Below are 27,551 nucleotides of genomic sequence, written 5' to 3'. Positions count from 1 at the left end.
AAGTGTTCAGTTTGGTCAACGACAATGTCTTTCATATTGCTGCCACAGTGTTGGGACTAGCCTTCACGCAGATTGGAGGCATCGCACTGGCTTGTCTGCTTGCCAACAAACTGGCACCAAGGCAACACGGTCGTGTGGTGGCACATTAATGGTCAACTTCAGAACCCAGAGTTGGGAGAGTTGTTTTGAATTTCTGCATGACTGTTGTACGATGTTTTGATTTGACTTTTCCAGGATATAATTAATGTGATTTAATGTTTAGTTCGTTAAGTTGATGCTGTTTCTGCCAGCACACCAACAGAAGCTCTGTCTCTGTAGATTCGCTTTGAGAAAACCTCACTGCTAGCTAAATTGTTCTTAGCTGGCAGAAAATGTACCAAGAACAAGGGAGGCTAAAAGAGTCACGCCAAAATTGTAGACCATATCATACAAATATATAATAATAAAGATAAATATAATATAATAGAAATGAACAGAGCTACTTTTTAAAAAGTACGGAAGAAATGTTTTTGAAATTTTGAAATGAAACTTTAGAAACACTGCGTCTCAAGGGTCTCTAGGTCCACCACTTGACTCGTCTGGACCAGTTGTTCTTTTTACCCATTCTTCCTCTTCTTGTCATCATTGTACAGCCCAGGGAGTTTTGGTGTCTAACTGGAATCTACAAAAATTCCAAAATCTCAGGGCTTTACAGAGAGACGGAGAATAGTCTTGGACTATTAGTCTTAGACAATTCCAAAAGGTCTAGGCGTAGTCTACTGTAGGTCTTGATGTTATTCGGACTCAATCGATGTTCCCAAACTTCTTGATGTCAAGTGTGTTTGGTCCTGTTGGTATTGGTGTGGTCTTGAGTTCCTACGAACAGAATCGGGTCTGTACAGTAAAAATTATTGTCTGCTTGTCTGGTGGTTCCATAGTATATTTTCTGCTTGTCTGCTTGTCTGGTGGTTCCATAGTGTAGCGGTTAGCACGCCTGCCTCGGACGCACAGAGTCCCGCGGGACTCCCAGAGAAACCACACGCTTGATAATGTTAAGCTTCCTCTGTAAGTCGCTTTGGATAAAACTGTCTGGTAAAATGTAAATGTTTTTATAGCCACTGAGTGTAATGCAAGAAGAAAAAGTCACTTTTCAGATGTCCATTTTTCACCTGAATGAATATAGTTCGTATCATCCTAATGTGCTTTAATCAGGTGTGTTTTATTGGTGCTTAACGATCGTGAGGGAGCAGGAAGCGATTCAGCGTTGGACCAACAATCACCTGGTCTGAAGTTAGTGGTGCAGTACTCCATTGTTAGTTCAGGATAGTTACATTGGTGAGGCAGACGCACAGTGCTTACACACTCTGCCTTAACCAACACTAGCTTCACCTCAGGGACTCTTGTGGTCCTGGACGATTTATGGCTGAAGTCTGATTGGATGATTTTCAAACTCCGATGTGGCATTTTGTTGTTGTATTTGTTGACAGAAACACCAAGTTTCAAAGAAGACCACGTTAAATGGGTCGGCGGGTGAATGCATGTTATTTATAAGACAAATTTTCAAAAACACATTGTTGCTTTTTTGCCTATTCATAAACTGTATGGTTCAGAAATGTGTAAATAGCAGCATGAAGTTATGTGTAACAATGGTTCAGAATCAATTATGTATGGATTTCTTTAACTTTTGACCGTTATATGTATATATGTACATGAACTGTATTTACATGGTTATATAATATATATATATATACATATATATATATCCCCATATATATAGTATTATACATCACCACTGAGTTTACAGGAATGTTCACCAGCACTTTTCTATTCTAGAAAGTTTACTCTGGCTAGATAAAAGGCTTCTGAGCCACAGTATTTAGTGAGCTTTGTTCTGAATTTCGAGTTTGAGTTGAAAAGCCCTGAAGCACAAGTTAATTCCAACCAGAAATGACTACAGGCTTTCATTGACATTAACTAGCTTTTAGCGTTAGCTGCAGCTGCATTTAGCACCAGGACATTGCTGAATAGTGGGACCGCATTAGCATGGTAAAGTGGCAAATTCACATTGAATTATTAAATTGTTTACTTTTATTGTCAAAGCTGTCTTATTCTGAAATATAAAAGTACTTTTACGTATGGGTGTGACACACAATTAGCAGCTAGCTATCTTAGCCCAGGTTTAAGAGAAAATATAGTCAGTTTACATTAGAGATGCAGTATTAATGTTGTCTATGTTGTCTATGTCTAATGTTGTTACATTAGAGATGCTGTAAATGTTGTCTACCTTCAATATCAATACATTTGGTAAGTGATCAGTTTCAAACCATTGTAAGAAATATCATCTTTTGTGTCGTTGCATTTAGTGCCACATGGAAATTAGCATCAGCTATTGTGAAAAATTAGTCATTATTTCAAGTAATACAAAAGTGATTTCCCATCATTTTATTTTCTCTAATGAAAGGATATGAATCCAGTGCTTGTCCTGATTGTTATGGTTACACATCTTTTCTATTAAAAATTGTTTTGTTTTTTCATGCTTTTAGCTGTCATGTGTGATTTAAGGTCACATTTGTTGCCATATAATCTCATCTCCTGATTACCAAGTGTGCAACGAAGCATGAGAGACACTGTAAAACATGTACGTCAACATTAAAGTAAAAATCTTTGCTTCATTACAGGACATAGTATTGATTGTACCCTAGGAATGTCTGTGTCAAGGTCTGCTGCACCTCAAGAGATAAACAATGTATCTGTGCTTGTAACGGAGGTGTAGCTGGACAATGTATGTGTATACTGTACGTATATTAAAGTTCGTGATATGCTGAAATCTACATATGGATGTCAATTTATCTGCAGTGTGAAACCTAAGCAAGTAGTTCACGCCACAGCCTTTCGTGAGGGAAAAAAGATTCACAAATTTAAGATCCACGGAAGCACTCCTTGGCTTTTATTTTACGATAAAGGTTGAACCAGAGCTGTAAATCCGCCAGATGGGTAAAATCTCAGCAGCAGGGTCGGTCAAACCTCATGGTAGGGCTCCAGCTAGGAAACTCTAAATTACGACGTGAACGACACCTAATTTCTGCCGCCTGAGACAGAATTGACCTTGAAGAAAGACAGCAGGTTGTTAGCATCCTGAGACTTCACTGGTTAGCTTTAGGCTAAGACATGTTGTGAGACATGTATTAGGGTTTGAAGTTAGTGGTCTCTTTAGGTGAATGAATCCTGGAAATTCTAAAGATGAGTGCTTTTAACACACAGATATACAGAGATTACAGATGATTGTTAGTCGAAGGATATCTAATAAATGCATTGAAATTAGCAAAGAAAGTTATACAGGCCAGAAATAGTCCAGAGTAAACAAGCTAACAAAGTTAGCCAAAGGTATAAAATAAAATACACAGATGACTATAGCAAAATTCTTCTTCTTTTATTGTAGAAAAATAGTTCTTATGTCAAAAAGATATTACCCATGATAAAAATAAATAAAATACAACTAAAATACAAAGGATTTTTCAAAAATAATTTTTAAAGGAGCCACAAAGAGAGTTAAATGTTAGCCAAGAAAATGACTTTCAGTGAACCAAAAGAAACAAAAATGGCAAAATAACATTTTTAAAAATTGTTGTAACTAAATGCAGATTTTTAATTTCAACATCAAGCCCTAACTAAACAAATACAGATTTTTAATTTCAACATCAAGCCCTAGCATGTGGTGTCTAGGACAACCAAAAGTGATTCTTCTTCGTCTATAATAGTTAGCTGAAAGCATATTGGATCAAAAAAATAATTAAACTCTTCACCTGGAACAACAAATCTACTTTTGTTTTTTGCTTTTAAATTAAAACTTTCTATCAAAAACATCCACACTTGAACAGGCAGCCGTTGTGCGTTAGCCCATAAACAATCAGTGTCGTTTTCATGACCTGTCATGTTATTGATTAACCTACATCATGCTCTAATGAAGCTTCCTGACTGACAACACTGGTCCTGTTTAACCTAATTAGCTTTATATTCACATTTCAACACATAGCCTCTGACATTTGTATTCAGCTGTGGGCCACATATTTTGGTGATAAGGTACGCTAGACCACTTTTGTTCGTCTATTGCGATTGTGTATGTTTTCATCTTGACCTGAAGAGTTGGTTTTGTACACAATTTAACCAGATTAATGTTGTTTTTGAAGGCACTACAATGTAAAAGGGTCATATTCAGCTAGGCCACCAAATACTGGACATATAAGTAATTCCTTGCTCTATGTAGTCAGTTTGTGGTCACCATGATCACAGTTTTTTAAACTATTTTTTTTTATTAATATTGGTTTTGGAGGCACTACAATGTAAGAGGGTCATATTCAGCTATTTGTTTTGTTTTTTAATGTGGAGGACAATTTTAACTAGGGATATCCGATAATATCGCTGACCGATGCAAATGATGTGTGCCCTAAAAATAGTTTTGGGGATAAATGGCTGTATATTGTAGCGAAAGTCACTAGATGGCAGCATTGCAGCTCATTCAATTATTACAGTGATTTGCATAGATAAATAAATAAATATTACCGGCCTATGTCGGTATCGGTTGATATCGGAATCGGAAATTAAGTTTTTGGACAATATCGGCATATCAGACATAGGCAAAAAGTTGATATCGGACATCCCAAATTGTAACCTAAATGAAATACAACAACATTTTTCTTCAGATAATCTTTAATGGGTCATTACACTGCACTTCACTCCTGCATATTTGGCCCCTGAATGATAAAACAACATGCTTTACAAACAACAGCTTTGGGGCCTGGATTCTGTTTCCGTAGTATGGGTGTGTCCTCAAAGTCTTTCCAAACCTCTGGAATCATAACAGCAGCACTGATCCTATTTGTCTTCTGTTGGTTTTGCTGATTCAGAAATACACCCTGAGCCTTTTCACATGCTGGACTAAAGTTTAAAGTCATGGAAATTCCTTTTTGGAAAACACTGGATTTTTTTTTAAATTTTAGCCTATTTGTCTGGATGATAACATCTAAGATATGAGAGCAGGGTGTAGGACTCCAGGTTTTATCTCTACTCTCCGCCTCTTTAGGTCTGTCCTACATCTGGGCTGTTGCTGCTTTTACAGTTTGCCCTCACAGCCCCCTGCGCTCCGCTCCATATTTTTTTTATTCTTTCGTTTTTTGTGTCCAGGCGGTGCGTAAACGCGCTCTGAAATGGAAACGTAGCCATTTTTACGCACGACACGGTCTCGGGAAAAAATGGACCTCAAATCCGAACTCCTCAAGTCCATTTGGTACGCGTTCACGTCGCTGGATGCGGAGAAGTGTGGGAAGGTGTCCAAGTCTCAGCTGAAGGTATGAAATGAAGTTCCGAGTTCAGAAAACTAAGATAAGAAAAAACTTTAGAACAGGTCGGACTTGGACGTGTAACTGTGCGTTTGTGCTGCGTTAACGCCTCTAAATCGTTCATTTCCTGCGCAAAACAATAGAAAACAAATTTATTTGTGCAGCTGCCTCGTGCGTTATACACTGCGCCAAACGGATCAATATAATGAGACTTCGAAATAATGAAATACGAAGGCACACGGCTACTTGTAAACATGCTCTTCAAACAGACCTGTAACCTGCACAGTTTGAAGCAAAGTCCAGTTTTTCTCTATAATCCGTGGCCCAGTTTGTACTTTAACCAGTAAACCACTTCACTGTAGCTTTTTTGGTATATTTATGAAGAAGTGCACAGTCTTCATTGCCGTCTTCCTCCTTCCTCAGTTATTTCTCCTGCTCTCTCTGTCCAGTTCCTACATGTTTCACTGCGGTAAGAATCCAGGGTAAAACGGCAGAAAGCTGCCCTGACTTGCTCACTCACAGGGGGACTAGATGCCTGGGCTTGTGTTTGTGTGTTAGTGGTTTTTACCCCAACAGAGAAACCTACTGTGGAGTGAGATTTCATGTTGAGGTAAAACATTTACATAAAGGTTGACACACTTTTGTCTGTCGGTGTCTTCCTCAGGTGCTCTCTCACAACCTGTACACAGTGCTGAACATCCCACACGATCCCGTGGCTCTAGAAGAGCATTTTCAGGACGATGACGACGGCCCGGTGTCTAACCACGGCTACATGCCCTACCTCAACAAATATATACTGGACAAGGTACTGTGAGAGTTCAGAATAACCCCTAGTGTCAATGACTGTACAAGGAAAACGGACATAACGTTAACATTCAGTTGCAAAGAAATTCCATGGAAGTGGACTGGAAGTAGCGTCACTGTTTTGGTTTTAACGTCGTAAAAACAGAGGTTCTTGAAAACTGGAAACATGATGGCAGTTTGTGACTTGGGATCCTATTTAGAGGGAAATAGTCACCAAAGCATGACAGAACAGCTACTAGGTTGCGATAATTGTCAGTTTTAAAAAATCATTTTAGCTTTTCTTAAGATCTGCAAATTTTGAAGCTTTAAAACAGGACCTCATTGTGAAACTTGACAGCTATGTTTTGTTTGTTTGTTTTTTCTAAGTTTTTTCTACTTAAGAAATATCACGACTGCAGACTCTGGTCCTCCAAATGTCACTCCTTATTCTTAAAATCGACTGAGAATGTTTAGTTTTATTAACGGAATGACAATGTCCGCTTCTTATTTACACTCTTTTGAAAGAAAGTGCAACTCGAAGACAAGTGCACAATATCTACAACAAAATAATTCATCTCTGCCTCTCGTGGTTTCTGCCAATTATTAAACAATGAACTTCAAAAGTGCTTCAAACTCAAGGTCGTAAAATCAAATCAAAGTTCAGGACAACAGCTCTGTTTATCCCTAACATATTAACCATCCAAACCGATTTCAGATGACCTAATCTCTAAACTACCGAAACCTGAGGCACAAACCGCTTCTTTTTTTAACACAGTGCTTACTTGATCTGTGACGTAGCTCGGATTTCTCTGTGTCTGCAGGCACTTACTTGATCGGTGACGTTGTAGCTCGGATTTCTCTGTGTCTGCAGGTGAAAGAGGGGATGTTTGATAAGGAGAAGTTTGACGACCTGTGCTGGATGATGACCATGAAGAAGAACTACCGGGTTGTTCCCAAGGGGGCGCTGCTGTCAGAGAGAGACAGTTTCAAACTCTTCTGTTTATTCAACCTCCTGTCTGAGGACAAATACCCGCTGATGATGATACTGGAGGAGGTGAGACACGAAAAATGAAAAGATACATGATTTGATTCCTTGAACTGAAGTGTCAAAATGTCTTTGTGGCATTTAGTCTAAAAAAAGAGCAAAAAAAAAAAAAAACAGTTGGAAACGAAGGGACAGTAATTTATATTTTGAGTGGCTTTCAAACTGCTACAAATCCCTGAAGAAAATCTGAGCTCAGAGTGAGAATATGTCAGTTAAAGAGTCTGTTCCTTCCTGAACTTCCGCTATAATTCTTTTGGTTTCCTGTCGACAGGGACCAAAATAGACAACTTCAGTCTGAACATTCGCCTTTCACTTTGATTTCGTATCGCAAAAATGTATTCTATCTCAGCAGGGGCCTTCTGTGTGTGTGTGTGTGTTTGTGTGTGTGTGTGTATGGTGGGGGTTTGGGTGGAATATCTCCTCAAGAAAATCTCCACGGCTATGAACGAAGAATGGGATGGGAAGCTCTTGGATGACCTAATATCCCAGGATGCCACAGTGCAGGAAGAGGGCATGTCCGTGTGGACATTCCTGGAGCTCATGAACGCTGGTCGGCTGCTTAAGGTCACCAGCGCTGAGGCTTTCAGTGTCGCTCTGGACGAGGTGTTTCTGGAGATGTACCACAACGTGCTGAAGAGGGTGAGTGTGTGTGGGAGGATGAAGGGTGGGGGTAAAAAGCCCATGAAATTTATGAAATTACCCATGAAATTGCAGGATGGTGGCTTTTAATGAACCGGTATAATATTATAAAAGCACAGACCGTTAATAAAAAGTGGACACAGCCATCTGGTTGCAAAACTTTACACAGCCTTGTTTTAATTCTGGTAATTTAACAGCTGTCTGTTCTGAGCTGCCAATCACACACACACACACACACACACACAATGGTAATACATGTGTGCCATCACCAGGAATACAGTATATTTAGGGTGAACATTACTTTGGTTCACCTTGACTGTGCAACATGGTTCATTATGTCTCCTTTTGAATTAACACCGTGGCTCAGAAAAGACAAGACATCATTTTTGTTTGTTCTTAACATATTTGGTTTGATGGGCCTGCTTTAAATATAATAAAAAATAACACTAACACTGTGGCTTTTACAACATGCTAGCTCCAAGCTAGCTTCCATTGGAAGTGAAACACATAGAGTAAAAGTGGATGTAAAGGACATCAGTGTCCTCCCTCAGTCTGGTCTGGTCCTGACTGTATCCACTCTCCTCAGGGTTACATGTGGAAAAAAGGCCACGTGCGCCGGAACTGGACCGAGCGCTGGTTCGTGCTGAAGCCCCACTCCGTGTCTTACTACGTCAGTGAAGACATGAAAGACAAGAGGGGAGAGATCCTGCTGGAAACAGGCTGCGTCATAGAGGTTAGTGTTTGATCTCCGATCAAGAATTTGAACTTCACGTTCACAGCGGGTCCAACTGTGCTCCTCCTCTGCTCCTCCTCTGCTGCAGACTCTTCCAGACCGGGAGGGAAAACGCTGCCTGTTCTGTGTGAAAACACAAAACAAAACCTTCGAGATGAGCGCGTCTGACCTGAGACAGAAAGTGGAGTGGACTCAAGGTTTGTTCACTTTCCAAGAACACACATGTGCATGTCTACCCCAGTCCAGCCAATCAGGTGTGTTCCTGTCACTCCCGCAGCCATCCAGACGGCTTTCCGTCTCCAGAACGAGGGCAAGTCCTCGCTCCACCATGAGCTCAAACTGAAAAGACGAGTCCAACGGGAGCACGGCCAACGGGAGCGCAGCAGGAGCTCGCACGGCAGCTCCAGCAGCCAACCGGACGAATCCAACGTCCCAGAGGCGGAGAAGACGGAGAAGAACAAAGACAGACAGGACATGGAGATTGAAAGCATCATCCAGGCAAGAGATGTTCCATGAGTGACGCCAACATTTATATATGGATATGTCTTAGCTTCAAGGAACATGTTTGCGTGTTCCACAGCATGCACGAGAGTTGGAAATCAAACGAAGAGAGGCGGAGGAGAAGGAAAGGAAGAAACAGAAGGAGGTGCAGATGGAGCTGGAGAGACAGCTGAAAGAGGCTGAGATGGTAAAAGGAAAAAGGTTACAATTATTCTTTGACCCCACGCGTCTCAGAAGAGTCTGGAAAATCTGGTTTTTGTTATTCTTAGTGGTTGAGGGGTGTTGGAGAGTTTTCTGGAACAGGTGTTTAAGGGGAAACCATAGTTTGTTTTTTTACTCTGGTGTGGCCAGAAATGTCTAAGTCTGTGTGTGTGTCCAGTTGAGAGACAGCATGCAGGCCGAGATGCAGGAGAAGAAAAAAGAGGCCGAGCAGCAGAAGAAGAGGATCCAGGAGTTGGAGCTGACGCAGCAGAAACTAGAAGCTGCTCTGAACATGGAGATCCAGACTCGGCTGGAGGAGGAGAAGGCCAGAACGGAGCTGCAGAGGTGAGCGGGTTTCTTTACTATATTTGTTAGATTGTTTTTATTTAGTCATGGTCTACAAGCTGTGTACTTTGTACTGTGTACTCCGGTTGCCAAGCAATGACATTTTGTTGCCAGACTCACTGTTTTTTTTGTTTGTTTCTGTGCAATGACAATGAAGTCTAAGTCTCAGTCTAGATTATTTTTACTTTTTTCCCTGTGTGATTTTGAATGCATAAGAACAGACAGACTTTAGTTTTTAAACTAACTGACAATTTACTGCTACTAATAAAACTGCAATATAATTGCAGTCTAAAGTAAGGAGTAGCAAAACGGATAAAGTTTTCTGTCCTGTATTTTTTTTAATATTAATAAATTTGTTGTTTTTTTAACAAAACGTTTGCCTCAGACTTTGGTGCAGTATTCCTGTTAGCTTTGATGAAACAGTTTTTTTTTATAATTCTCAGTTATAAGCAGCATCTTTTGTGTCTAAATCTCTAAGCTTATGTGTGGATGTTTATTTGCGACCAACACTGAAGACACTGGAAATACCACAAGTGTAAGTCACATTGGAAAAATGCATTTCGTCTAATGTCTGTGTGTTTGGATTTGACCTGATGGGTGTGCTGTTTGTAGTAGAACTCAGTTGGACATATTGGTGGATGTATCCATTAACCAACACTACCTCTACCTTCTTGTTTTTTTTTTCCAAATGACTGGCATGTGTCCGCCCCCCCGTCTCTGACTCACTCACCTTTAACCTTGAAACTTAACATAACAAGACATTCTTCAGTGAAGTGACTTCTGCACCATCATGTCGTCCATGATGTCTTTCATCCTGCAGGGTGCTGCAGGCTGAGGAGGAGAAGAAGAAGCAGTTCCAGCTCCTGCAGGAACAACAGAAGGCCCTGCAAAGCCTGAGTGTCATAGAGGAGGACCCTGCAGGAGGGGCAGACGAGGACACCCCCTCTGCCCTCGACTCTGCCTCCCAGGAGCTGCAGGATCTGCAAGAATCTCGGCAGAGAAGCCACCAGCGCCTGGAGGTGAGAATGAAGCAGATACAGTATGTGTTTAATAAAAACCCCTTATTAATGCTCCTTCTTTAATGTTTTGGTTCCAGGAGGTTCAGGAGAAGCTGAGGAACGCCAGTCAACATGTACGACACTGGAACGTCCAGCTGAACCGGCTTATGACGCCCATTACTCCAGGAGGTGAAGTATTCTCTTTGTCCGCAAACAGACTAATTTGATAAGTAAAATATGATGATGATTCAACTTGAAAGTCGTAGCATAAATAAAAAAATATGACATGTATCATTATTTGTCTTTTTTTTTCATAGATCGAATGCAAAATCGCCAAGTGGCAAAAGAGTTTTGCCCCAAAAAGGAAGGAGCTCTGGCCAGCAACGAGTTCATCACTAAATTCAAGAACTTAGCCAGTCAAAACAATGAGATGACGGAGGAACATCAGAAACTGGAACAGCAGCAGGAAACGGGTCACGTGTCTGATGGAGAGGAGGAATCCCAGTGAAAAAGCCAATGGACAAATGTGACAAAGGGAAACGAGAAAGAAGTATTTGTTTGGAGTATTTGGTGCAGTGAAAATATGCAAAAAGGACTTATGTGGTGTCTGAGCACAGCAGCCATTTGGATATCTTTAAATCATGCTTCAGTTGAGCTTCCACAGTTTTACACCTGTCAACCGTCACTTTATCAAACTCCTGTGTGTGTGTGTGTTTAAAACATGTCCAGGTGGCTGTTATGCAATACAAAATGTCTTTGTATTTATGGTCACACTTTAAAGCATTGAGATGCAGAATTAAGCGAGAGTACAATACAAATGTACAGTTTGTACAATAAAATGTATACAGTAAGTGAACAACAATTCTTTATCTTGTCGTGTTTTACTTTCTACCAGAACAAACCAGCTAAAAAAAAACAATGTGTAAAGTAAAAAAAAAAAGCAGTAACTTCACTTTGTTGAAGGTTTATTAATACAATATACTAAGGAGAACAGTTTAAATATATATTTGGAATTCTAGAAAAATAAACTGCAAAACACAATTATACAAAATATATTTTTTATATTTTCCAAAACTCAAATAAATGTATTTAATTAATTAGGTTACAAAGTAGTTTTTATTTAATTATAACCACAAAACCTACGCGGTACTACATGTTAATATAGTCGATTTAATTTGATTTTTTTTTTGTAATTTAAAGAACTTTAAACGAAAAACCGTACGTAATCGTGTCATTTTGCCACCTGCAGGTAGCGCTGATGCTACTTTGATCCAATGACCCGGAAGCAAAACAGGTCCCATCCGGGTCATTTTAAAACGCATGGTGGCGCCCTGTACGGAGTCATGCGAGTCGTGAAAGACTCTGTCAGACCCAGGAAACACTTTAGAGCAGACTAATCCGATGGTTTGAATAATTGTGTCCGATTATGTTTTAACTTTGGAACATATTATCGCCATGTTGGCATCAGCCTGCAGGAGGAATATCCGGTGGCCTCTGCTCTCTCTGACCAGGAGGCTGACCACAAGCCAGAGCGGCAGCCCGGACCAGACTCAGCCCCTGCCGGATGAAGCTTTCACGGAGCCCGCTGAGGTGGAGGGGCAGATCCAGAGACGCTGGAAAGACCCGGGGGACCGCTCCGTGTTCCTTTTCCCCGGCCAGGGCAGTCAGTCTGTGGGCATGGGGAGAGGACTGTTAAAATACCCCAACGTTAAAAATATGTTCTCGGTGGCCCAGAAGATCCTGGGCTACGACCTGCTGACTCTGTGCCTGGAGGGACCCGAGGAGGAGCTGATGAAGACGGTGCACTGTCAGCCCGCGGTGTTCGTCACCTCTCTGGCTGCGGTGGAGAGGCTCAGCTTCGAAAACCCCAAGGTCACTACAAACATGCAGTACATAAACAGTGGTCCCTCGTCTCTCGCGGGGGTTACGTTCCAAGACCGTCCGCGATAGGCGAAAAACCGCGAAGTAAAGACACGATAGTCATTATATTATTTACTTATATATTAACCCTTTAGGGCATCGTAGAGTGTGAATTATGGGAAAAAATACTTAACGAAACTTTCACAAATCTCGTACTTATACTATTGTGGTTCAGTTGTATGATATTACAAAATGAAATATGGCAAAAAATACTTAATGAAACTTTCACAAATCTTGTTTAGCCGTACGTGCAGGTTGTTTGATGAAATACCCTGTATGTATGTGTTACAAAATGTATTTTTATTTTTTACTTTTTACTAGTAATAATACGTTTTAATAATATTCAATAGCAACCCATAGAACAGGGAACTGAAACGGTGTTCATAGCACCCCCTACTGGGGAAAGAAAAAGGACATTATACCATGAATAACATACAAAAAATAACTTTTGTCTCTAAAATCGCCCTTAACTGATATGATGACTGGGATTAACTTCAGCCCCTGGCACCGAAAAAATATTAATCTTTAAACCAGAATTATTCATTACAAAAATAATATATTTCAAGGAATACGTTTGCAGGTAAATAATATACTATTACTTCTACCATTGTGGTTCAACTGTGCAATATTTATTTATTTTTTACAGGCTATTGAGACGTGTGTTGCTGCCGCTGGTTTCAGTGTTGGAGAATTTGCTGCTCTGGTCTTTTCTGGTGCCATGGACTTTGCAGAAGGTACAACCCACCAAAACACATTTGTCGTGTCAGTACAGGACACCGATGACATGTAGTGAAAATGAATGTGTGCCGATGTGGACGGCTGATGGTTTTCTGTGTCTCTTAGCCCTGTACGTGGTGAAGGTCCGTGCTGAGGCCATGCAGGAGGCGTCAGAGCTGGTCCCCAGCGGGATGCTGTCTGTCGTCGGTAAACGTCAGGCGAATTATAACTACGCCTGTTTACAAGCTAGAGAGCACTGCAAGAGTCTGGGCATCACGGAACCAGTGTGTTCTGTGGCCAGCTACCTGTTTCCTGACGGCAGGGTCATCGCAGGTCACAAAGAGGTACGCGTCATCGAAACGTCGCTAGCAATGCAACTTTGAACTGCAAGATTTGATCAATTTTTTTTATTACCCCCAGGCTCTGGAATTCATCCAGCAGAACTCCAGAAAGCTCTTCATGAGGACAAAACTACTTCCTGTCAGCGGAGCTTTTCACACTGAGCTGATGGCTCCGGCCGTTGAGCCCTTCAGAGATGTTCTGAAGAAGGTGGAGGTCAGTGCAGCAATCTTACTGTAGCCTCAGGTTTTTCGGAAACTCTGGCTTTGAATTAAAATCCCAAGGAAGATTCTGGAGCTAGGACTTGAGCTGAGAAACGCAAGACTTAACCTATAAGTTGTTTCAAGAGGGAATACAATGTTCTGACCATTAGAGTTCCAACTGATGTCATGACATTTCTGAATATACCATATTTTCTGGACTATAAGTCTCACCAGCCAATGAAGAAGAAAAAAAAAGTATACCGGTATAATTTGCATTTTCTGTGGAAATTTATTTTACAAAATCCGAGACCAAGAACAGAGTTCTTTCATCTTTAAAGGCACGTTATAATAATAATATACAGTAATTTAGGCTGAATATGTGTTTTTAATATATAATTTTAATATAAGTCGCAAACCCAGCCAAAGGATAAAAAAAGTGTGACTCATAGTCTGGAAAATACGGTAAATACTTTTACTGCCTTAATGTAGGAAGAAGTGGAATAAGATTTGACCTGTTTTGAGACTTGTAGACGATTTGGAGTCTAACACCTCTGCTTCTCTCGTGGTCAGGTGCGGCGTCCGGAGATCAGCGTGCACTCAAACATAGACGGCAAACGCTACATGAACACCAGCCACATGTGTCGACAGCTGGTGAAGCAGCTGGTGTCACCAGTCAAGTGGGAGCAGTCGCTGCACGAGATCTACGAGAGGGCGCAGGGGGAGAAGTTCCCCGAGACGTACGAGGTGGGGCCTGGAAAGCAGCTGGGTGTCACACTTCAGAAGTGCAACCTGAAGGCCTTCAGAAGGTACACACAAGTGCCGGTCTTTGGCTACGAGGACTGATCCTGTGGACTCAAACGAGCAGAGATGGACTTGGATCAGCTGGAGCTGCTGTCGATCTGTGGTTTTTGTTTGTTTTTTTTTGTTAAAGGGACAGGTTGTGTTTTGTTTCTTTTTTTTTTTTTTACGTGAAATACTTTGGGTGTACACAGCCGTACACACAGCTAAACCTCACTGAAAATGGCTGATACCAGCTCTATAATACAACACCATGTATGGACTTTTACCACAGGACGCGGAGGTAAGTGTTGCTCTGTTAACTGCTAACCTTACATGCAAAGGTTAATAGACGAGCAAGAGGTGTTTGTTTTAGCTTACAGAAGGCAGGAAATGTTCATCCACCGCTGCTGACATCAGAAGGTTCCAATGTTTAATTTCTTTTTAAATTTACTTCTGCAAGATACATTTTGCAAACACAGCTGCATGGAACGAGCAGATTCTGGATTCACTTGAGCCAAAAATGCTAATTTCATTCATGGGCTTTAGTGCTTTATTCCCATTAAATATCACTGTGTGTGTATATGCCTGTATATTTAAAATAATTAATAAATAATTTGATGCAACATTTTCATAATGTATCCTAGACTGTCCCTTTGAGATCTTTGTAATTAATTTGTAATTAAAACTGTTTTTAAATAAGACTTCAAATGACTTTTCAAATGTAATTGTTGATTTTATTTGTGTCACATCAAAAGCAGAAAGTCCAGCTCCCTTATTTTAAATAAAGCACAGCAAATATCATCTGTTAAAAAAAATTAATAACAATAAAAAAACTTTTGTAGCCTCTTAAACCAGTAAGAAACTTATCTGGATACAAAAGACTGCAGGACCAGCAACAGTCATGGCAACGTGCTTGTGAACATTCATGTCAGTGCTGCAGTACACCTGGCCAACTCTCTGGACAATCAGTTTTCACACAAGTCTGATGTCAACATCACATGGTTAGAATGGTAATTTTTTTTTGTTTAAAAAAAAAAAAGAAGAGAAAATTGCAGAAAAGAACAAATTAGCAATAATTTAAACTTGTCGCACACACTTTTAAAAAAATTTTTTGGGTTGTAAAAAGTGGGAAAATGCTGCAGGAGGTCTTTCAGTTATTCCACTCCATCCACAAGACACCGAAGAAAGTCACTGCAGCTACCAGCGCCCCGGCCCACCGGCTGCCTCTGGTCCAGTCAGTGAAAACTACTGGTTTCAAATTAGACACCTAGAAAATGAGAACGAAATAAAAAGGGCCTTAATGTTGTAGATACTATCATCATGATATATACACTGGCCAATACTAAATTTACAAATGAATAGCGATATCTTTAGGCGATACTAAAAAAAGGGATGTTAGCTTGATTGGCTAACACCTGGCTTTAGTGTAGTTACCCATTAGCTGCCCATTAACTACAAAAATGTCTGCCCTAACTAATTGTTTGTGGCCACATTAGAATTAATAAATAAATACCAGTCTTTGGGCAATAATAGAGTAGTAACAAAATCAATAATGTTAGCATGAAAATGTTAGCATGCATTTCAAGACAATAGGGACGCAAGCATGATTAGCTAATGTAGTTTACCTTGTTAAATTGGGTACCAGACAAATATCGTTATAAAAAGCTTTGTCTAATTCTGTGGAAATAAATTATTCCATAAGATTGGAAACAAAATATTTTAATATATATATGAAATATTTAAATTAGTAAAGCTAAATGCTTCAGGTTATGATTTCTAGAACCTGTTTAGCACTGTAATTATCAGGAGCAGTGTTTCTAGAAAATCAACCTCCGAGAATGAGGTGTTGTTCTTCTCCAGGCTGTTTTCTTTATAGCTCTGTGAGTTTTGACGTCAGGAGCCTGTGACTTCAAGCACAAGATAAACAATAACAGCAGTAAATGACACGTGAAAATAAGGTAAAGGAATTTACCAGATACATTTGGTCACAAAGGTTACAAATTCCTTGTTTAGAGCTGATGAAAACTGAGTGTCATCCATGCGGTTCAGACAACAGTACTCAGTAACTGCCGATGGTGCCTCATCATAATAGAGTTCATTGCTCTATTGACCCTTTTGAATAAGGGTATGTTTTTCCTTAGCCTCTTCACATGCTCAAAATATAACTGCAAGTGCTTCGCAACAATGGAAAAACTTTATTTATTAAGTGAATTGCCTTTCATAGTAGACTTTTTTTTATTCTCTCAGGTGATAAAGACTAAACATATAAGGAAATAGGTTCAACTCACCATGGCAGTACAGGCCTCTGCCTTAACGACACCAAGACCAGGCACAGTACTCACAATCCAGGCCCTTACTGCAGTAGAGAGACCCTGGAAGCCCCACAGCTGACCGTGGAGGTCTCTGTAATAAGAGAATGTTGCCAAGTTACGGCAAATACAGATTTAATGACAGACAAGGAAAGTTTTTTTTTTTTTTTTTTATTTTACCTATACAACGCTCTGGTGAGTGCCTGAGCGGGTCTCAGAAGGTGCAAAGGAGCAGGTGGCCAGTTACGTTGTCTACTGGTCCACTCCCGGTCCAGCTGGTCTCCAATCTCAGCCAGTTGGCGAGCGAAAACACGCACGGTCCTGGCACTGATTCTAAAACGATCAGGGGTTCCATCAAAATAATAATAATTTTAATCACACATTAAAAAAATATCCATTAGGCGTGTTGCCAGGCAAAAGTCGGTTTTTCATAGCGACTGATTTTGTTACTCAAGCTATGGTTCTTATAACAAGACCTGTAGGTACCTGAGATGAACCTCGGACACAGTTCCAGAGTCCACCTCACCAGGTCCAGCCTGGAGGGAGACCACATGACATGGCTGTCTTGTTTGTTCCACCATCTTTATTTTCTAGGAAGAGGGACATTTTTTACACAAAATTTATATTAATGCAGGTCAAAGTGTTTGTGCCTTCTTCTTGTCTGACTCCTAACGTTCATAAACAGGCTGTGTAAATACAGGGTCATGTTACCAGGATGGGTGACGCCTGCGTTGCCATGTTGATAAAACAGGCTCTCCAAGGTTTCAAAAGATGACATCACTTGTTGGAATAGGTCCAACAGTTATAATCCAACTAGTACTGTACTATACACTGCTGATATGCTATACACTTGCTATTAAATGCCACATAATGTACGGTGGATGTTAACTAAATTAAATTATATTTTTTGAGTTTTGAGAACTTTTGAGTTTTTGTTGTTTTCAAAAACCAGGCCTCAGCAGGTCGGCCGCGGCCTACGTGCACCTGCTCTGAGACCAGTTCCTGTTGTGACTGAATGCAAATGCTCCATTTCCATAACTCAAATCAACCACAGTGACCATTTCAATTCTCACCAAGATCAAATAAAACATCTTTTGGGTTGAAAAATCAAATAGATACCCTCTAATGTAGTTACCAGTATTTATAATAATATACTTTGGATTGTACACAATTCAAAACATTTAACCTGCAGACTACAAATGTGGAACTAACATCCAAAGTAAACGTCAAATGTCACTGTATATTAAATGTCAGAATGTAAATGTACTTGATACTAACCAAAAATCAGAATAACGTATTTACTCCTGTATATACTAGATACTATAGTATATTATTTACTGCAAATGTTATTTACAAATGTCCTTAGATCTACAACAAGTGTGTTTAACTTTTAAGAAAGTCAAACCTACCTTTTATTTTCTTGGACGCCGCCCTGTATTAGATGTAAAAGCGTGAGGATTATTCATATTTAGTACAGGAACCGATGGAATAAAAAAAAAAGTATTGTAAATGTTTTCCTTGTACTTACAGCAGCGTCCTTTATTCCTCGTGCTCTAAAGTAAACTGCTACAAGGTGGCGAACGTGACCACGCCTTTACCTGCCGCTGCCCATGATTGACAACAGGTGGCGACAGAAAACAAGGTGACATCACCTTTAAAACCAAAAATTATCTTTATTGCAATTATATAATTAATAATATTAATCATATATGTATAGTTCATATGTATATAATACAATAAGTACTTAACATACATATATATATATACAATTTATTCCTCTTAGTGGTCAGGCATCTTGCTTGTGTCTTTGCCGTCTGCTGACCGGTCCAGCATGGCGGCCCTTTTTCTTGCTCCCGAGCAGTCAACGCGGGGTCTGCTTTTTGTTATGTCTATGATATGTCACCTTAAGGCAATAATATATTCTTGTCCAACGCTGACCTCTGTCGAAATGGGGTGGTAATGACACCCTGCACTGACATCTCTGCGTCCACCGTTGCTAGGTTATTTTCCCAGAAAGACCAAGCCCATAGAGGTCTCGCTTATTGCATTTGCCATTTTTTAAACATCAGTCTCTGCTACCTAAATGTTAACTGCAGAATGTTTCTGTTCGTAGTCTAATACAGGACTTTAATTTGAAGAAAAGACGTTCTTTTTGTTAGCGCGTAGATTCACGACTCTCGGGGTTACTTTACTGCACATTAGCTTGTTAGCATTTAAAACATTTAAATTAAGATAAAAGCTAACGCGGTTGTGTGTGTGGTGATGTTGTTCCACCGGTGTGCATGTGGTTCAGAACTAGTTGTGAGATTTGTGCACCAGTGACAGGACTGTGGGTGATGTGGAGCCTGGAGGCCGGGGAGGACTGAGCAGCAGCAGCCTGCTAACAGAGGAGCAGAGCCCGGCTAACTGATGCTGATGACTGGCTCTTTTAACCACATTGGTTTTCAGGTAAGATTGAACATTTGAAAGTGAATGAAAATCTTAAATTATTCTCACTACATTTATAACATTGTATTTTCAAGCAGTGTAGAGACACTAAGACCGCTCCAAAAACTAAACATTTGTGACAGTAACATTAAATGTTCTGTTTCAAACCAATTAAAAGTCTGCATTTAAAACAAGTGATAATTAGTTTTGTGAAATTAGTTTTAGTTAGAATTAATAAAGACGTAAGAAGTCTTTAAATATGCTGGGATTTTTTGTGTGTTTTATAATAGCTTTTTTTAAATAGGATTATTATTTCAAAGTACAAAAGTATCATCTTTTCCACCCAAGTGTCTTACTTTTTGTCAAACATTTTTAAACTACTTTAAGGTTTTAGTATGTGTGAAATTGTCCTTGTTGTAAGGGCCCCACACCTTTGATATAACATCAGAAAGTAACATTTTTAGAGACAGTATCACATAATAAACATATAAGTGGACAAAATGCTCAAAAGTTAAAATGGAAAAAATACAAGTCAAAATGAAATGGAGATGAATTGAACCCAAAGTGATACAACAATGGCAATGACATTGTCTTTTTAAGGTAGTGACAACCAATAGTGGTAAAAAAAAAAATTAAAATACACATTTTATATAATTTGGTTAGTGGTAAAACACAAAAAAAGAATAATTGACCTCTTTAAAAAAATTAATAGATTATAAAAAAATATCCTAGTACGAAGTTATAGTGCTAAGTCATGTTTTATTACCTGTGATCCAACCTGTAAAGAAATTGGAATACAATAAGAAAACCTTATTAAAAAAAGCACTAACTCCATATTGGGCCTAATTTTTTTTAATTTCAGAAGTTTATTTTTAAGTTAATTTAATTTTTTTTAAGTTTAAATTTTATTTTAAAAATAATTTTTCCATTTCCCATTTCTTACATCTCCTTTGAAACAAAACCTTTTATGGTGTGCTCTATTCTAGTGGGAGGCACCATGGCCAGTAAGGTGAAGTGGGTGACGGACATTGAAAAATCAGTGCTAATCAACAACTTTGAGAAAAGGGAATGGACTCAGGTCACTGAGAACGAGGACTGGAATTTTTACTGGCAAGTTTTGTACACCTTCAACTGAAGTAGTTGACACGTTTTAACATGACAAATATTAATAATGATAATATTGTTTTATTGTGACAAACTACAAAGTTTCAGCCAAAATTTTCACATAATTGCGTTTTATTTTAATATTCATATTTTCAGGATGAGCATCCAAACCATCCGGAATGTGTTCAGCGTGGACACTGGCTACCGCCTCTCAGATGATCAGATGGTTAACCACTTCCCCAACCACTATGAGTTGACCAGGAAGGATCTGATGATCAAGAACATTAAACGCTACAGGAAGGACCTAGAGAAGGAAGGAAACCCGCTGGCAGAGAAAGACGAGAACGGAAAATACATATATTTAGGTATTTTGTAGGCCAACATGTTGTTTATATGTACAGAATCTCTCATGTCACACATAAATCAATATACAGTAATCATCATCATCATCGTCAAAACTAAGCTTCATAATCATCATCATCGTCAAAACTAAGCTTCTTCTGTTTCTCCGCAGATTTTGTCCCTGTGACGTTTATGCTCCCGGCCGATTATAACTTATTCGTAGAGGAATTTCGTAAGAACCCGTCCAGCACTTGGATCATGAAGCCCTGTGGGAAGGCTCAGGGCAAAGGCATCTTCCTCATCAACAAACTGTCCCAGATCAAGAAATGGTCCAGAGACAGTCGCACCTCCACGTAGGACATCACACACACTCGTGCTACTTTACTTAATTTAGGTTTAATTTTAACTCACTTGACGTCACATGGATATGAAAACATTTTTACTCCACTTTAACATTATGGTTATGAAAATGTAGAAAATCCGGTTGATCATTTTTGCTGTCTTTTTTTGCCCCCAGGTTTATGGCGGCCTCTAGTGGCAAAGAGGCGTACGTCATCTCCCTTTACATTGACAATCCTCTTTTGATAGGAGGTAAAAAGTTTGACCTGCGCCTCTACGTCTTAGTGACCACCTATCGGCCTTTGAAATGCTACATGTGAGTGCTTATTAAAGTGTGGCCTACATGATGCATTTTTAAAACCTCTATTGACCTTAACAATGGGCTGAGGCGTATACATGATTGAGCTTTATTTTTATGAAATACTGTAGTATTTTTTTCTTTTTAAATACTGCACTTTCACTTACTCGTACCTGATGTTTATGAAGTTGTTTACCGGGTTCTGTCTGGTGTTGTACTCTCAGGTACAAGCTTGGCTTCTGTCGGTTCTGCACAGTGAAGTACACGCCCAGCACAAGTGAACTGGATAACATGTTTGTACATCTCACTAATGTGGCCATCCAAAAACATGGCGTAAGTACTCTTTCGGTTCTGCAGTACTTTCACACAGCAGAGGGGTACTGATAGTATCAAGGAGTTGTAACCAAAAATAACACAGTACAGAGACCACCCTAGTTTTAAGACTTGCATCAGGGGTCACCACCTGGATTTGTCAAAGAGACAGAATTTTTCTGAACTCGACGCGTGGGGGGTCGTCAAATAATAGTCATATTTTAGTCTAACATTGTTATTTGATGTTTATTTTGGAATCCAGTCACAGGCCGGATTGGATGGTACAGCGGGTCAAATTTGGCCCGTGGGCCAAGCTTTGGTGATCACTGACGTACATACTTTGACTTGTGCTTCCAGTTTGCACCAGAACTACAGTCTTAATAAAAAATAAAAAAAATACATACCTTATAGCATTGTTTCCTAAAGACTGGGTACAAAATACATACCTTATATCATTGTTTCCTAAAGACTGGGTCGCGACCCTCAGGTGGGCCGCAAGAGATTTCTTTTTTGGGTCGTCTCGCATCATGTTTCTTTTGAATAATGTCTGTTGACTTGGGTCGTGAAGGTTTGTGACTTTTAAAATATGGGTCCCTGGAAAAAAAGTTTGGGAAACACTGCCTTATAAACAGTATGTGTCTTTACTGCAGGATGATTACAATCACGTACATGGAGGCAAGTGGACGGTCAGTAACCTCCGTCTGTACCTTGAGAGCACCAGAGGGAAGGAGGTGACCAACCGACTCTTTGACCAGATCCACTGGATTGTGGTGCAGTCGTTAAAAGCTGTGGCTGTAAGTGGCTGTGGCTGTCTATTCTTTATTTCTATTTTTAAATTAGGTCACACCTGCAAAAAAACTCAACTATCTTTATTTCCTGTTTGGATGTTGTAGGTGTTTTCCATCACGGTTTTATTATTAGACAATATTATTTCTAGCTTTCAGCTGTGACACAGCCATTGTCAGTGCCTTCATCACGTTCATCACATTCACAGCAGAATTACTGTATGTGCTGAAAAGGATTTTTCTTCAGAATAGTTCTTCAGAGCAGTTCTTGCTGAATCATTCTCTGACGTATAAATCACGAACACTTTTCGCTCTCGTCCAACGCTCTGGTCTCTCTCTGTTGTTTTCCTCAGCCTGTGATGAACAATGACAAGCACTGCTTTGAATGTTATGGCTACGACATCATTATCGACGACAAGCTGAAGCCCTGGCTCATTGAGGTGAGTCGTTGATGACATTCACATTCATCACATATGTGGAACTGGTTCGGTTGATCTAAATTAACTGCATCAACAGCCTCAGCTATTTGTGGGTAGAGAGTCATCTGCTCTTGACCCCACCCCACCCCCACTGAACTATATTTGAAAAACTCCTACACAACTGCTGTCCTTATTGAATGATGAAAATGTAAATGATCAATGCAGTTCGCCCGCCGTTTCTATTCTTTGCTGTATATTGTTGGCTACCTCTCCCCTCCTCTCTTTGTTTTCTGCTTTTTCATATAAATGTGTTTAACAGACTGTGTACTCTGAGGTAGAAACTGAGGTATTAAATAGATAGTTAAGTTCTGATGGACCAGATGGTGCAGTTCCACACCCAGTGAAATATTTCTTTGGACCATAAATGCTAACCACGGTGTGACTGATGCTACTACGGTCATCTTGTATTTCCCCTGTGTTGATCTTTTGGTACTCACTTTTCTTGGAAAAAGGAAGGTATTGCCTAAAGACATGTTAGTTGTTGCCTAAAGACCTGCTGTGTTGAGGGATGGTTTGCGGAGGTTGCTGTCTATGGTTTTGAGTATTTCCCTCTTGTGGTTATTGTTCTCCCTTCATTGAGAGACTCTTCTTGGCTTCTATGTGGACAACTGTATTCTTGTAACTGGTTGTTTTGAGATGGTTCATATGCGCCATATAGGTGCTTTGACAGAACAAACCACCTGGAAAACTGAGCTTTGTGTGTGGTGTGTGGTGAGAAGTGTGGTTTAACTAAAACGCTGAGTCAAGCTTGACAAAAAATAAATAAAAAATTCTTCGAGCCGGATTTGAACCAGCGACCTAAGGATTACTTGGTATGTCCACTACAGTCCTCCGCTCTACCAACTGAGCTATCGAAGGTGATGTGAGGCTGTTGATAACTCAACTGGCTATTCTGAAATGTTTTCATGACCCAGGCCTTATTTTTCATGTCATCTCTCAACCCAGGACTTTCAGAACCAAAGGGAAAAAAACACATCTATAAAAACACATTCCTTTGAGTTGGATTTAAAACAGCAACCTAAGGATTAGTAGGAATGTCCACTACAGTCCTCTGCTCTACCAACTGAGCTATATCATATCTAAACACAGCTGGACTTTTAGGTCATACACTGAGGTTGACAAAACCACCAGGCCGTCAGCTACAATATAAGGATGATACCAATGTGTGGACTGTTTATATTGTACCCTTCATAGTCTTTGGGACTATAGATGTCTCAAGTTATCACTAAATCGACCGCAGATCTACCCAGACTTTCAGAGACCAGGGGGTGAAAAAAGTGTCATTCCAGAGATCATACCTATAAAAACACATTCCTTCGAGCCGGATTTGAACCAGCGACCTAAGGATTACTGGGAATGTCCACTACAGTCCTCCGCTCTACCAACTGAGCTATCGAAGGGGATGTTGTGCAACAGTTGGTCCAACCAATCCTAACAAATGACTTACAGGAAGAAAAAAAAACCCGTACTACAGTTAAACAAACCAATCAAACTTCAAACATACAGTATCTTATTTGGACCTTTAGGTCATACACAGATGAAAAACCACCAGGATATCAACTACAGGATAAGGATGGTATTGCGGCATTGACTGTTTATACTGTACTCTTTGCGACTATAGATGTCTTCAAGTTATCGCTAAATCCACTCCAGTCACTACCAGAGCTACCAGGGGGAAAAAGTGTCATTGCAGAGAGATTATCTCTAAAAACATATTCCTTCGAGCCGGATTTGAACCAGCGACCTAAGGATTACTGGGTATGTCCACTACAGTCCTCCGCTCTACCAACTGAGCTATCGAAGGGGATGGTATGGCCCACTTGGGTCATGAACTGAAAAAATATATCAGCTGTCACTTTCCCATGGTGGATTTGGTTCATTTTTATACAGTGAGCTCTGAACAACAGGAGAACCTGCATTGTTTAAAAGGCGTACATTGATTCAAATTAAAACCAATCTACACCCAAATAATGTATTCTTCTGTCACCAGAATCTTCCAATCAACATCTTTCTGGTTGTTTTTGTTTTGTTCTTTGAAAACAGCTGTTGCGTATTTTCCTAAGCCCTTATTTACCTAACGGGCTTGCACAACGACTGTACTGCACTCTGCACTGTTGAGCAACTTTAAACGCCCTTGACGTTGAACTCTGTGCATGTGTGATTACAAGTGTGGCACCGTTCACTAAAGCGTGTGCTGAAGGTGGTCCCTAAACTGGTGCAATTTATTCATCTGGCTGTAAAAATGTTAATGAAAATAGAGAGAAGCTGGTTTCTGCTCCGTAAAGCCCACTTCAAGTAGGCCGCACTTTAGGTCGAACCCTTTTTACTTTGCAAGTCATGTAACTGACACCTTTTAGTTGTACTGCTGAGTTTCCAGGCTAGGTCCTTACTATATTTGTCGACAGACATCATTAGGATCTTTTTTTTTTCTCATCACCCAGTTCCTTGTAGGTCATCACTGTACATCAGTGACAGTAAAATCAAACGTCTGCCCCAAATGTTAGGTCCTGTGTGTTTCAGGCCTGCCTTCAGGGCAAGCTGAATCTCTCATATGTACTGTATGTGTATGGTAGTAGCACACAGGCAGGCACATACCCATTGAATATACTTCACTATTTGTCTCTATGCTCCGCAGGTCAATGCCTCTCCCTCACTGACCTCCAGCACGGCAAATGATCGGATATTGAAGTACAACCTCATTAATGACACCCTCAACATAGTAATGCCCAATGGCGACATCCCCGACTGCCGCTGGAATCGCAGTCCACCCTGGGAAGCACTGGGAAACTATCAAGTCCTGTGAGTGTCAATAAAGTGTTTACAGAAAGAAGGAGCTGATGTAAAGACAGCAGTCAGGGTGTGTGTATGGGCATAAATTACCAAACATTTGCATGTTTGTTAAGAACACATCCACTAGGGGGCAGACCTCCACTCCTCCTTTTCTGACTGCTGTCGGACGCCTAATTCTCACCCTGTTTCTTCCAAATGTTCTTTACGAGTTCTCTGTCCTTCTGTCACCAGGTATGATGAAGAGCAGGCACTGAGCGAGAGTTCCGAGCGTGACCTCAGGAGTCGCTCAGGTCAGTCTCTTGGCTCAAAGGGCAATAAAGGAAGTGCAGGCGTTCGGCCCACAGCTGCCACCTGGAAGTAACGGAGATATAAATAAACTCTTATATTATAGTTGGGTGGGGCAACAGGGCAGTCAGGATAAAAAAAGGACCAACCAAACTCTTTTTCAAATTATGGAAATCCACCCTGTCTCCATGTTTAATGGACTGAGACACATGGACAACAACTTGACTGTTAGTGGTAAAACAAACCAACAATGAAGTCGTACTGTAAATGTTAGACTTTACTGCTGTTTTTGTTCATTTATAAACAGAAATGTACAGAAATGAAGATCCTTTGGACAGATCTGAGGCTTGTGACAAGTCCAGGGTTCTCTACTCTACTGACCATGTTTATTTTTCTTCACAAAAAACAGCCTAAAACCACTTTGGATTTCAGAAGAAAAGGTCAGGTTTCTTTGTTTTTCCAGTTGGACAAGTTGAATCAAAATGAGAATTGAAATGAAAATTGTCAAATTAAAAAAACATGAAGTGTGCATGATTACTGGGAAGTAACATTCTAAGCCTGATTTTTACCCCAATAGTTGAGAGCGGGGAGTTCTAATGTGATGAAACTTATCGTTCACCGACATCAAGAAATGAAAGAATTCAACATGACAGTGTGTGATGCTAATGATGCTATTTATCACATTAGCAATTTATTTTTATCCATAAATCTTTACGTTTAATTCACGAGGTAATATTTTAAGGTTCACTTTCCCATTTAAAGGTAAATGGATTATAAAGCATGACAGCTCAATGTTACCTTATGTGTGACAGCTCCTCCGTCCAATAAGAGCCTGGTTCCAGGTAAAATGGAAACAAAGACATGGAAAATGTATGTCAGAGTTCAGAGCAAAGATTACAATAAATATACGTTACAGTTAAGTAAAAAAAATCTAATAGCTTGATAGACTACCATGTTTAATGAATGTGTTACTAATACCGTACTTTAAATAGGTATTATAATTTTTTAACCATGTTATTGCAAATAGACCGCTCTGTTTTTTATTATTGTTGCACTTTATCACTTTATTTACACAACGAATGTCCCATGATGCATTTTGAGTTCTAGGACTGACGAAGTAGACTTGCTGCTTATCAGGATTTTTTCTGAAGTTGAAATAGTGAACAATGGATAATGAATGAATGCCATTGTTATTTAAAAAAATATGTAAAAATATGTTGGTCGGTTCTGGAAAAAAACTTAAAAAAATTTTATATTGTCTTGCAAGGATATCAGAATTTTTACATTGCATCCATGCTTCATGTCTAAATGTTTTCAGAAAACCCACACTTTCCCTTTAAAATGGTGCTTTGATTTAACATATTAATGTTGGATTAACATGACATTATCAATGATTAAATGTTTTTGGGGGTTTTTTCGCTACGAAATATACATTTTGCCCTATTACATGCAGTATGGTTTCAGTATGACGTAAGAATTTATCTCATAGTATTACTGAAGTACTTTTCTTCTTAATTGACTTCTGCATACCTTTTAATGTTGATGCTACTGCAGTATCATTC

General features: G+C 39.8%; 4 protein-coding genes and 3 non-coding genes across 8 annotated transcripts in view; 4 read left to right on the top strand and 3 right to left on the bottom strand.

The window, feature by feature from the left end:
- Nucleotides 1–899, top strand: part of LOC107988856 (tetraspanin-7-like) — a 3,049-nt gene extending 2,150 nt beyond the window's left edge. Inside the window, exon 2 of the mRNA XM_017034168.2 lies at nt 1–899. This exon is cut by the window's left edge and continues 29 nt beyond it. Coding sequence (XP_016889657.1) covers nt 1–149 — 149 coding nt within the window. The 3' untranslated portion in view covers nt 150–899.
- Nucleotides 900–4,827: 3,928 nt separating this feature from the next.
- Nucleotides 4,828–11,424, top strand: def6c (DEF6 guanine nucleotide exchange factor c). Of its 2 annotated transcripts, XM_025057490.1 has the most exons (13): nt 4,828–5,059; nt 5,161–5,324; nt 5,980–6,120; nt 6,970–7,152; nt 7,552–7,782; nt 8,369–8,515; nt 8,604–8,712; nt 8,793–9,013; nt 9,096–9,203; nt 9,396–9,562; nt 10,383–10,581; nt 10,659–10,749; nt 10,878–11,424. In XM_025057490.1, the coding sequence occupies exons 2-13, from the start codon at nt 5,229–5,231 to the stop codon at nt 11,066–11,068; spliced, it is 1,884 nt and encodes a 627-aa protein (XP_024913258.1). In that variant the 5' UTR covers nt 4,828–5,059; nt 5,161–5,228; the 3' UTR covers nt 11,069–11,424. The 2 variants fall into 2 exon arrangements, with proteins under 2 accessions (XP_024913258.1, XP_024913259.1); XM_025057491.1 differs by lacking the exons at nt 4,828–5,059; nt 5,161–5,324; nt 5,980–6,120 and adding an exon at nt 6,246–6,872 and having other exon boundaries at nt 6,920–7,152.
- A 267-nt stretch (nt 11,425–11,691) lies between these two features.
- Nucleotides 11,692–15,220, top strand: mcat (malonyl CoA:ACP acyltransferase (mitochondrial)). The gene is made up of 5 exons (XM_008315566.3): nt 11,692–12,432; nt 13,127–13,214; nt 13,324–13,541; nt 13,618–13,752; nt 14,310–15,220. The coding sequence occupies exons 1-5, from the start codon at nt 12,016–12,018 to the stop codon at nt 14,580–14,582; spliced, it is 1,131 nt and encodes a 376-aa protein (XP_008313788.1). The 5' UTR covers nt 11,692–12,015; the 3' UTR covers nt 14,583–15,220.
- Nucleotides 15,221–18,620: 3,400 nt separating this feature from the next.
- ttll1 (tubulin tyrosine ligase-like family, member 1) lies at nt 18,621–26,499 on the top strand. Its single transcript, XM_008315567.3, has 10 exons — nt 18,621–19,276; nt 20,242–20,365; nt 20,516–20,724; nt 20,874–21,054; nt 21,219–21,356; nt 21,563–21,671; nt 22,301–22,444; nt 22,789–22,875; nt 25,550–25,713; nt 25,936–26,499. Exons 2-10 carry the CDS (start codon nt 20,253–20,255, stop codon nt 26,063–26,065), a joined length of 1,275 nt encoding a protein of 424 aa, XP_008313789.1. The 5' UTR covers nt 18,621–19,276; nt 20,242–20,252; the 3' UTR covers nt 26,066–26,499.
- trnay-gua (transfer RNA tyrosine (anticodon GUA)) lies at nt 23,685–23,772 on the bottom strand. The gene is given in 2 exon segments: nt 23,685–23,720; nt 23,736–23,772. It is a non-coding gene; the product is annotated as a tRNA-Tyr (tRNA).
- trnay-gua (transfer RNA tyrosine (anticodon GUA)) lies at nt 24,227–24,314 on the bottom strand. Its single transcript is given in 2 exon segments — nt 24,227–24,262; nt 24,278–24,314. It is a non-coding gene; the product is annotated as a tRNA-Tyr (tRNA).
- On the bottom strand, nt 24,631–24,718 carry trnay-gua (transfer RNA tyrosine (anticodon GUA)). Its single transcript is given in 2 exon segments — nt 24,631–24,666; nt 24,682–24,718. It is a non-coding gene; the product is annotated as a tRNA-Tyr (tRNA).
- Nucleotides 26,500–27,551: the final 1,052 nt, after the last annotated feature.

This window comes from Cynoglossus semilaevis, chromosome 8, assembly GCF_000523025.1.
Source record: "Cynoglossus semilaevis isolate Cse_v1.0 chromosome 8, Cse_v1.0, whole genome shotgun sequence".
Lineage (NCBI taxonomy): Eukaryota > Metazoa > Chordata > Actinopteri > Pleuronectiformes > Cynoglossidae > Cynoglossus > Cynoglossus semilaevis.
This window is presented reverse-complemented; position numbering and strand designations above follow the sequence as displayed.